General features: G+C 43.7%; 1 protein-coding gene across 1 annotated transcript in view; it reads left to right on the top strand.

Annotated features, from left to right (window-relative positions):
* itgb8 (integrin, beta 8) overlaps nucleotides 1-11231 on the top strand; it is a 25466-nt gene extending 14235 nt beyond the window's left edge. Inside the window, exons 8-16 of the mRNA XM_046325295.1 lie at nucleotides 2921-3016; nucleotides 4620-4700; nucleotides 5730-5873; nucleotides 6370-6847; nucleotides 6996-7218; nucleotides 7569-7672; nucleotides 8528-8641; nucleotides 9184-9344; nucleotides 9428-11231. Coding sequence (XP_046181251.1) covers nucleotides 2921-3016; nucleotides 4620-4700; nucleotides 5730-5873; nucleotides 6370-6847; nucleotides 6996-7218; nucleotides 7569-7672; nucleotides 8528-8641; nucleotides 9184-9344; nucleotides 9428-9559 — 1533 coding nt within the window. The 3' untranslated portion in view covers nucleotides 9560-11231. The remainder of the gene's footprint in view (nucleotides 1-2920; nucleotides 3017-4619; nucleotides 4701-5729; nucleotides 5874-6369; nucleotides 6848-6995; nucleotides 7219-7568; nucleotides 7673-8527; nucleotides 8642-9183; nucleotides 9345-9427) is intronic.
* The last annotated feature ends 1050 nt before the right edge of the window (nucleotides 11232-12281 follow it).

Here is a 12281-nt window from a genome sequence, read left to right on the forward strand (position 1 = left end):
CATGGTGAGACACACACATACACACACATACACACACTACCAGGGTGAGACACACATATACACACACTACCATGATGAGACACACATATACACACACATACACACACTACCATGATGAGACACACACATACACACACTACCATGGTGACACACACATACACACACATACACACACTACCATGGTGAGACACACACATACACACATACACACACTACCATGGTGAGACACACACATACACACACTACCATGGTGAGACACACACATACACACACTACCCTGGTGAGACACACACATACACACACTACCATGGTGAGACACACATACATACACATACACACACTACCATGGTGAGACACACACATACACACACTACCATGGTGAGACACACATACACACACATACACATACACACACTACCATGGTGAGACACACACATACACACACTACCATGTTGAGACACACACATACACACACATACACACACTACCATGGTGAGACACACACATACACACACTACCATGGTGACACACACATACACACACTACCATGGTGAGACACACACATACACACACTACTATGGTGAGACACACATACACACACTACCAGGGTGAGACACACACATACACACACTACCATGGGCAGACACACACATACACACACTACCATGGTGAGACACACACATACACACACTACCATGGGGAGACACACACATACACACATGGTGAGACACACACATACACACACTACCATGGTGAGACACACATACACACACATACACACACATACACACACTACCATGGTGAGACACACACATACACACACTACCATGGTGAGACACACATACACACACGACCATGGTGAGACACACACATACACACACTACCATGGGGAGACACACACATACACACTACCAGGGTGAGACACACACATACACACACATACACACACTACCATGGTGAGACACACACATACTCACACTACCATGGTGACACACACATACACACACATACACACACTACCATGGTGAGACACACACATACACACACATACACACACTACCATGGTGAGACACACACATACACACACTACCATGATGAGACACACACATACACACACTACCATGATGAGACACACACATACACACACTACCATGGTGAGACACACACATACACACACTACCATGGTGAGACACACACATACACACACTACCATGGTGAGACACACACATACACACACTACCATGGTGAGACACACACATACACACACTACCATGGTGAGACACACATACATACACATACACACACTACCATGGTGAGACACACACATACACACACTACCATGGTGAGACACACATACACACACATACATACACACACTACCATGGTGAGACACACACATACACACACTACCATGTTGAGACACACACATACACATACATACACACACTACCATGGTGACACACACATACACACACTACCATGGTGAGACACACACATACACACACTACTATGGTGAGACACACATACACACACTACCAGGGTGAGACACACACATACACACACTACCATGGGCAGACACACACATACACACACTGCCATGGTGAGACACACACATACACACACTACCATGGTGAGACACACACATACACACACTACCATGGGGAGACACACACATACACACATGGTGAGACACACACATACACACACTACCATGGTGAGACACACATACACACACATACACACACATACACACACTACCATGGTGAGACACACACATACACACACTACCATGGTGAGACACACATACACACACGACCATGGTGAGACACACACACATACACACACACTACCATGATGAGACACACACACATACACACACACTACCATGGTGAGACACACACATACACACACTACCATGGTGAGACACACACATACACACACTACCATGATGAGACACACACATACACACACTACCATGATGAGACACACACATACACACACACTACCATGGTGAGACACACACATACACACACTACCATGGTGAGACACACACATACACACTCTACCAGGGTGAGACACACACATACACACACATACACACACTACCATGGTGAGACACACACATACACACACTACCATGGTGACATACACATACACACACTACCATGGTGAGACACACACATACACACACATACACACACTACCCTGGTGAGACACACACATACACACACTACCATGGTGAGACACACATACACACACATACACACACTACCATGGTGAGACACACATACACTCACATACACACACATACACACACTACCATGGTGAGACACACACATACACACACTACCATGTTGAGACACACACATACACACACTACCATGGTGAGACACACACATACACACACTGCCATGGTGAGACACACACATACACACACTACCGTGGTGACACACACATATACACACTACCATGGTGAGACACACATACACACACTACTATGGTGAGACACACATACACACACTACCATGGGCAGTCACACACATACACACACTACCATGGTGAGACACACACATACACACACTACCATGGTGAGACACACACATACACACACTACCATGATGAGACACACACTGCCATGGTGAGACACACACATACACACACTACCATGGTGAGACACACATACACACACTACCATGGTGAGACACACACATACACACACTGCCATGGTGAGACACACACATACACACACTACCAGGGTGAGACACACTCGCACAGACAGGTGCACAAACACCTATATGCACGGGGAGAACACACACTCGTGCACACAAACACACATACTTATATACACCTATGAGCGCATGATGAACACACACATACACACAGAGAACACCAACATGGCTTGTCTATCTGTCTCTGTTAGGACCATCCCAGTTTAGGCCTGTTGGCTGAGAAGCTTCTAGAGAACCACATCTACTCTCTCTTTGCTGTGGAACAACTACAATATCAGTGGTATGAGGTAATCTCTCTACACACACAACTCTCTCTCTGCTGAGCTCTAACACACACAAACCCATCGCACGCCAATGAATTAACATTGTCTCAAACTGAGTCCCCCAGACTCGGTGTCCCTTTCTCTCTAGCCCTGGAATGAACATATCTGTCTCTGTCTTTCTCTATCTCTTTCTCTATCTCTTTCTATTTCTATTTCTCTTTCTCTATCTCTATCTCTTTCTATTTCTCTATCTCTTTCTATTTTTCTATTTCTCTCTCTTTCTCTATCTCTTTCTATTTCTATTTCTCTATCTCTTTCTATTTCTCTCTCTTTCTCTTTCTATTTCTCTCTCTTTCTCTTTCTCTTTCTATTTTCTCTCTCTATCTCTATCTCTATTCTTTTTCTATTTCTATTTCTCTATCTCTATTTCTATTTCTCTATCTCTTTCTATTTCTCTCTCTCTATCTCTTTCTATTTCTCTTTCTATTTCTCTATCTCTTTCTCTATCTATCTCTTTCTATTTCTCTATCTCTATCTCTTTTTCTATTTCTATTTCTATTTCTCTATTTCTCTATCTCTTTCTCTTTCTATTTCTCTCTCTCTATCTCTTTCTATTTCTCTATCTCTTTCTATTTCTCTTTCTCTATCTCTTTCTATTTCTTTTTCTATTTCTCTATCTCTATCTATTTCTATATTTCTATTTCTCTATCTCTTTCTCTTTCTATTTCTCTCTCTCTATATCTCTTTCTATTTCTCTATCTCTTTCTATTTCTCTATCTCTATCTCTATCTCTTTCTATTTCTATTTCTCTATCTCTTTCTCTATCTCTTTCTATTTCTCTATCTCTATCTCTTCCTATTTCTATTTCTCTTTCTATTTCTCTTTCTCTATCTCTATCTCTTTCTATTTCTCTCTCTTTCTATTTCTATTTCTCTCTCTTTCTCTTTCTATTTCTCTCTCTTTCTATTTCTATCTCTTTCTCTTTCTATTTCTCTCTCTCTATCTCTTTCTATTTCTTTCTCTTTCTATATCTCTCTCTTTCTCTTTCTCTATCTTATCTCTTTCTCTATCTCTTTCTATTTCTATTTCTCTATCTCTTTCTCTTTCTATCTCTATCTCTTTCTATTTCTCTATCTCTTCTATTTCTATTTCTCTATCTCTTTCTATCTCTATCTCTTTCTATTTCTCTATCTCTTTCTATTTCTCTATCTCTTTCTATTTCTCTATCTCTATCTCTTTCTCTTTCTATTTCTCTCTCTTTCTCTTTCTATTTCTCTCTCTTTCTATTTCTCTATCTCTCTCTTTTTCTATTTCTATTTCTCTATCTATTTCTATATCTCTATTTCTATATCTCTTTCTATTTCTATTTCTCTCTCTCTATCTCTTTCTATATCTCTTTCTATTTCTCTATATCTATCTCTTTCTATTTCTCTATCTCTATCTCTTTCTATTTCTCTATCTCTATCTATTTCTCTATATCTTTCTATTTCTCTATCTCTATCTCTTTCTATTTCTATTTCTCTATCTCTTTCTCTATCTCTTTCTCTATCTCTTTCTTTTTCTCTATCTCTTTCTATTTCTATTTCTCTATCTCTTTCTATTTCTCGTTCTCTTTCTCTCGTTCTAGGAGTTGGTCAGGTTGCTACCAGGCTCCAATCTTCTGTTCCAGGCTCCCAAACTTATAGACGTGGTGGTGGATGCATACAAGGTAACACACACACAGAAAAGAACAACCACTGGTGGGAGTGGGATGTTGTTAGGTGGGTGGAGGAGTAAGGGGGAGGGTGAAGGTTTGGCATGGCTCAATATAATCTATCTCACCCCGGGGCACAGAACAAACCATTGTTCTGTACGGGAATCTGCCAACTCCACAGGTCTGCACACTCTGTCTGCACACACACACACACACACACACACACACACACACACACACACACACACACACACACACACACACACACACACACACACACACACACACACACACACACACACACACACACACACACACACACACACACACACACACACACACACACAGTAATTCCGCAGAACAGAGCCTGCCATTATTAAGTCTATTCTTCTCCACCGTATATTTGGACCCGCCTTTTTTCCCATCAGCCTCTCTATTGATCAGAGGAACGGAGAACAATGGAGGCTTTCTGAGGACATGTGACAACCTGTTCTCTCTCTCTCTCCCTCACCCTCTCCATATACCTCACCACCTCCGTTACCCCTCTCCCACCACTCTCCATAACCCTCACCTTCTCCATATACCTCACCTCCTCCGTTACCCCTCTCCCACCACTCTCCATAACCCTCTCCCTCTCCCTTTTCCCTCTCCATAACCCTCACCCTCTCCCTTTTCCCTTTCCATAACCCTTACTCTCACCCTCTCCATAACCTTCTCCCTTTAACCTCTCCATAACCCTCTCCCACACCCTCTCCCTCACCCTCTCCCACATCCTCACCCTCACCCTCTCCCACAACCTCTCCCTCACCCTCTCCATAACCTTCTCCCTTTAACCTCTCCATAACCCTCTCCCTCACCCTCACTCTCTCCATAACCCTCACCCTCTCCATAACTCTCACCCTCTCCCTCACCCTCTGTCCTTCCTTTTTCTCCTGCTCTCCTCCTCTTCTTGCCTCATTGCCCACCCCACTCCCTCTCTTTCTCTCTTTCCCCCACTCTCTCTCTTTCTCTCTTTCCACCACTCTCTCCATCTGTCTCCTCTAGAGGTTGTTGTCAGTTGTCCAGGTGTCTGTGTCAGTGGAGGACAGAGCATTCAGCCGTTTCCTGGTCAGCGTCTCTCCTCTCTGTCCAGAAGGATCTGTATCCCACGACAACCGCAGCTGCTCCAACGTCCAGCCCAACCAGACGGTACACACACACACACAATCACACACGCATGCACGCACACTCACGCACACACGCACGCACTTGTCAAGTGGCGGTGGGTCTGAGTGTGTACACATGCGCACGTTTGTGTGTATGTGCATGTGTGTGTTTCTTACAGAGGTAGGCATATTCGTGAATAATCTGAGTAGATTATGACTCAACACATTAACTTGTCATTTGATTATCAGCTGACCTTGTTGTTATTGTTTATGAAAAGCTCCTTTATCAGATATATTATTTCAGCGTATATAATCTAAGGAGCAAAATCTGAATTTTCTCATAGTATCTCATTGAAGTAAATTAGGATTCATCCGACTCATTAAAGATTGTTTAGGCAAATCACCCTGTTGTGTATGATGATGCCATATGGTTGAGTCTACCTTTAAATGTATGAATAGGGCCAATGTCTTGAGGTTGAATGTCAGCTCTGCTCACTCAAACTCTAACTCCAGTCTCCTCTCTACTCTCTACTATGCAGGTCTACTTCAACATCACCATCGGTCTGCACTCCTGTCCTGACGATGATGATGATGACGTGGTCCAGGTCTTCGTCAGGCCCGTGGGTTACAATGAGTCATCAATCATCAAGGTTCACTCACGATGTCGCTGTCACTGTGGACCGGACTGGCATTGCCACGACGATACCACACATCAGTCAACGTGTGGTGAGGTCACCCCAGATACAGACCGTAATAATCAAGACATGAACAATCGGGACACGCACACACACACACCGGACCTAGACCCAGAGCACACACCCACACGCCCTCATACACACGGACCGGAGTGGTCACAGCAGTGTCGTGCGGAGGGATCGGGGGTGGACTGTAACGGTCGGGGAGTGTGTGTGTGTGGGAAATGTGTGTGTGAGAGGAACAGTCTAGGAACAGTGTATGGACAGTACTGTCAGATGGACGACTACTCCTGCCCCTACCAACACGGACTACTGTGTGGAGGTAATACACACACACGTTGTGCACACACAGACACACACACATACATACAATGTACATTTCACATCTTACGAGCTAAATCTTATTCACTTACTCACACTGTGTAACAGGTGGTAGGACTACAATCTCTCTCTCTCCCTCTCTCCTTCAGGGCGAGGTATGTGTGTGTCTGGTGATTGTGTATGTGAAGAGGGCTGGACAGGAGAGAGCTGCAGGTGCCCAGTCTCTACGGCAATCTGCCTGTCCGACAACGGGTTGCTATGCAGCGGGCGTGGCAGGTGTGTGTGTGGCAGATGTGTGTGTGACAACCATCAATATTCCGGAGCATTTTGTGAGAGATGTCCCACCTGCCACAGCTCCTGTCAGTCACACTGGTAAGGCTTCAGCTCAGCGGGCTAACACAGTTTGGTGGCGTGCATTCTGAGGACCTGGGTTCATACGCAGTCGGTCCCGTCACGTCAACCACCCTGGTAATCATTCTCTCTCTCTCTCTCTCTCTCTCTCTCTCTCTCTCTCTCTCTCTCTCTCTCTCTCTCTCTCTCTCTCTCTCTCTTTCTCTCTTCTCTTCTATTCGCTTCTCTCTCTCTCTCTCTCTTCTCCTCTGTCTCTGTCTCTCTCTCTCTCTCTTTCTCTCTTCTCTTCTATTCGCTTCTCTCTCTCTTCTCCTCTGTCTGTCTCTGTCTCTCTCTCTCTGTCTCTCTCTCTCTGTCTCCCTCTCTATCAGGAGGTGTATAGACTGTCACTTGTCTCACGGTCTGTCGCAGAGAGAGGCTGGGGAGTGCAACCATACCTGCATCCCATTAGTGGGTTACGTCAATGATGTCACAGGTAGAATGGGGTCAGGGGTTATACCAGACAGAAGCACATACTCACACACAAACATGAAACATGAAAAACAGCTTCTATCTCAAGGCCATCAGACTGTTAAACAGCCACCACTAACATTGAGTGGCTGCTGCCAACACACTGTCATTGACACTGACCCAACTCCAGCCATTTTAATAATGGGAATTGATGGGAAATGATGTAAATATATCACTAGCCACTTTAAACAATGCTACCTTATATAATGTTACTTACCCTACATTATTCATCTCATATGCATATGTATATACTGTACTCTACATCATCGACTGCATCCTTATGTAACACATGTATCACTAGCCACTTTAACTATGCCACTTTGTTTACTTTGTCTACACATTCATCTCATATGTATATACTGTACTCGATACCATCTACTGTATGCTGCTCTGTACCATCACTCATTCATATATCCTTATGTACATGTTCCTTATCCCCTTACACTGTGTATAAGACAGTAGTTTTGGAATTGTTAGTTAGATTACTTGTTGGTTATCACTGCATTGTCGGAACTAGAAGCACAAGCATTTCGCTACACTCGCATTAACATCTGCTAACCATGTGTATGTGACAAATAAAATTTGATTTGATGATTTGATTTGACATGTCATTATGGTCTGCAAAAAATAATAATTTGTAAATGACATTTGTTCAGTTCATTCTCTCTCTCTCTCTTTCTCTTGATGGGACAAACATTAATTTTCTCTGTCTCTTTCTCTCTATTTCTCTGTGTGTCTGTCTCTCTCTCTCTCTCTCTGTGTCTCACTCTCTCTCTCTCTCTCTCTCTCTCTCTCTCTCTCTCTGTGTCTCTCTCTCCAGTCCTACTAGGCCAGGTATGGAGACAGTGTGTGTATAAGAAAGACAACTGTTACTATCGCTTCCACACTGCACTTGTCTCAGGAAATACTCTTCTACATTTCAACACACAACCTGGTGAGACACACACACGTGCATACACACACACTGTGTAAGTGCAAGTTGCACAAATTGCACCCCACCACCTCTAGAAACAGCACTATTCATTGTGTGTCCCACTCTCCCCTCTGTCCCCGACCCCACATGCCTCCTCCACTCTCTCTCTCTCTCTTCTCCCGCCTCTCCCCCCTGTATTCCCGAACACTCCCACTCCCGGTTGCGGAAGCCAAGTTTCCATGGCAACAGTTATAAATGTCAGAGTAGAACTTTAGTCTCTTTGTCTGAGGATGAGCCCGATCTCTCTCTGTGTGTGTGTGTGTGTGTGTGTGTGTGTGTGTGTGTGTGTGTGTGTGTGTGTGTGTGTGTGTGTGTGTGTGTGTGTGTGTGTGTGTGTGTGTGTGTGTGTGTGTGTGTGTGTGTGTGTGTGTGTGTGTGTGAGAGGATAGTGGTACTTTGTAACTATTTCAGGGTCAAATTTTGGTGTGTTGGGTCTGTGTGTCCCTATATACTACAATGGATAGAGATAAAGTACTCACAACTGTGTGTGTGTGTGTCTCCAGAGTGTGTATCCAGTAGGCGGTATGTGGGGACCTTCCTCAGTGTGTGTGTGTTGACATTCCTCCCTGGCTTGGTGATGCTGGCTGTGCTGGTGCTGCTCCTGCACAGACGATCTTTGCCACAGGGTGGCGCCACTGATCAACAATACAACCCCACTGGCAAGGTAAGATTCTCCAATACCTTATCTTCACACAGAAACACACTTGTGTGCATGTTTCTAACTGCCTGTGCATGTTGTATCATTAGGATCTGTCACACGTCCCAAAGACCAATGAGAAGACGGTATCCTACAGGAGGGACCGCCCCCCGGGCCCTGACCGACCAATGGAGATGCATATCACCGTTCCCAAGATGCCCCTGGGCGAACCCTGGCAGTAAGGGGTCAGGGGTTAGAGGTCAACGGTTGAAGTGGGCCAATGCTGACCGGTACAAAAAAGCAGCAACTCTAAAGTTATACTGCTTGAGAACCGACACCTGTGAAATGCAGGTACAGTAAAATGACAGTGAGCAGGGCAACAGGAATCTTCTCTCAGTACACTTGCACTGGTTCCAGATTAGGGGAAGGATAGTAAATCATGAAAAACTGGACAGAGTAACACTCCAAACAGGAGGCGTGTTACTGATACTGTAATATTATGTGGCTTTATGGACTGGCAGCCATTGAAAGGTACTGAACATTGATCGATTTATCAATGCTAAATATTTATGCTTTTATTACAGAGAACACTACAAGTTTATTAGTTTACTTGATCTCTCTCTCTCTACTCAACCTGTATGTCCTGTGTTAGCTGGCCACCTAGTGGTCAGTGGTGAAACGACATAACAGAATGGGATGAATGACTGAATGGATGAATGGTGATCTTGCACCAGCAGTAACGTGTGAATATGTGACACTCCACAATCATGACCTTTTTTTTTAACCTACCGCCAGATCTACTTGATTTCTTTATTTTATGTGCCTGGCATAACTGGAGTTTTGAGAGGACAGGTAGCCTCCAACCGTTGTTAATGTACAGTACCGGTATCTAGTTTTAATATTTGAAACAAGCATTAATTTTAAATTAGCATACTTGTAGAGAGACAGAGTATAGATTTGCACTAGCATCGTTACGTAGCATGATAGGTCGTAGTGTTGTCAGACTACTGAGCGCTAATTGGCTCCTGAACTATTGGGAAGGCTGCTGATTGGCTCCTAAACTACTGGGAAGGCTCCTGATTGGATCCTGAACGTTCCATATTACACTTCTATCTGCAAGAATTCCAGTAAACAAAACTATGAATAATATTTAATAATTAATTTGTTGAATGTTCAGTTTTTCTTTACATCTGATGTTTTGATTAGCTGATTCATTAGCTGATTCATTAGCTGCTCATTTATTTAGTCCATAACACTAATATTATTATTTATTGTGATTTATTTAAAAAAAAATGTTTTATTGTAATTTTTGTATTCTATTTTTAATTAAAGGTACTGACTGGCTACAGGGCTGTAATATTACAGGATTGTAGCTCAATGTTAAATGAATCAGCAATTAGAGATCATTTTTATAACTGGCAGACTTGGGTCAAATACTTTCAAAAACTGGTATCACATTATTAGAATGGTACCCATTGTCTCACGTCAGAAAGCTTGACAACCTTGTCTGCATAGTTCATGGCCAGTCTGAAGACAATGAAGAGCACCTACAGCACATTTGGAAAGTATTCTGACCTCTTGACTTTTTGCACATTTTGTTACGTTACAGCCTTATTCTAAAATTGATTAAATTATTTAATTTTCTCATCAATCTACACACAATACCCCATACTGACAAAGCAAAAACAGTTTAGAAATCTTTGCAAATTTATAAAAAAAAACAGATATCACATTTACATTAGTATTCAGACCCTTTACTGAGTACTTAGTTGAAGCACATTTAGTGGTGATTACAGCCTCTAGTCTTCTTGGGTATGACACTACAAGCTTGGCACACCTGTATTTGGGGAGTTTCTCCCATTCTTCTCTGCAGATCCTCTCAAGCTGTATCAGGTTGGATGGGGAGTGTTGCTGCACAGCTATTTTCAGGTTTCTCCAGAGATGTTCAAGTCCAGGCTCAGGCTGAGCCGCTCAAGTACATTCAGAGACTTGTCCTGAAGCCACTCCTGCGTTGTCTTGGCTGTGTGCTTAGGGTCGTTGTTCTGTTGTAAGCTGAACTTTCGCCCCAGTCTGAGGTCCTGAGTGCTCTGGAGCAGGTTTTCATCAAGAATCTCTCTGTACTTTTCTCCGTTCATCTTTCCCTCGATCTTGACTAGTCTCCCAGTCCCTGCCGCTGAAAAACATCCCCACAGCATGAAGCTGCCACCACCATGTTTCCCCGTAGGGATGGTGCCAGGTTTCCTCCAGACGTGATGCTTGGCATTCAGGCCAAAGAGTTTCATCTTAGTTTCATTAGACCAGAGAATCTTGTTTCTCATGGTCTGAGAGTCCTTTAGGTGCCTTTTGGTAAAGTTCAAGTGGGCTGTCATGTGCCTTTTACTGAGGAGTGGCTTCCATCTGGCCACTCTATCATAAAGGCCTGATTGGTGGAGTACTGCAGAGATGGTTGTCCTTCTGGAAGGTTCTACCATCTCCACAGAGGAACTCTGGAGCTCTGTCAGAGTGACTATCGGGTTCTTGAACACCTCCCTGACCAAGGACCTTCTCCCCCGATGGCTCAGTTTGGCCGGGCGGCCAGCTCTAGGAAGATTCTTGGTGGTTCCAAACTTCTTCCATTTAAGAAGGATGGAAGCCACTGTGTTCTTGGACCTTCAATGCTGCAGAATTATTTTGGTACCCTTCCCCAGATCTGTGCCTCAACACTATTCTGTCTCGGAGCTCTACGGACAATTCCTTCAACCTCATGGCTTGGTTTTTGCTCTGACATGCACTGTCAACTCTGGGACCTTATATACACAGGTGTGTGCCTTTCTAAATCATGTCCAATCAATTGAATTTACCATAAGTGGACTCCAATCAAGATGAATCCATTTTAGAATAAGGCTGTAATGTAACAAATTGTGGGAAAAGGAAAGAGGTCTGAATGCTTTCCGAATGCTCTGTACATAAGGATTTGGTTACAGG

Source organism: Oncorhynchus gorbuscha, linkage group LG24 (genome assembly GCF_021184085.1).
Source record: "Oncorhynchus gorbuscha isolate QuinsamMale2020 ecotype Even-year linkage group LG24, OgorEven_v1.0, whole genome shotgun sequence".
Classification (NCBI taxonomy): domain Eukaryota; kingdom Metazoa; phylum Chordata; class Actinopteri; order Salmoniformes; family Salmonidae; genus Oncorhynchus; species Oncorhynchus gorbuscha.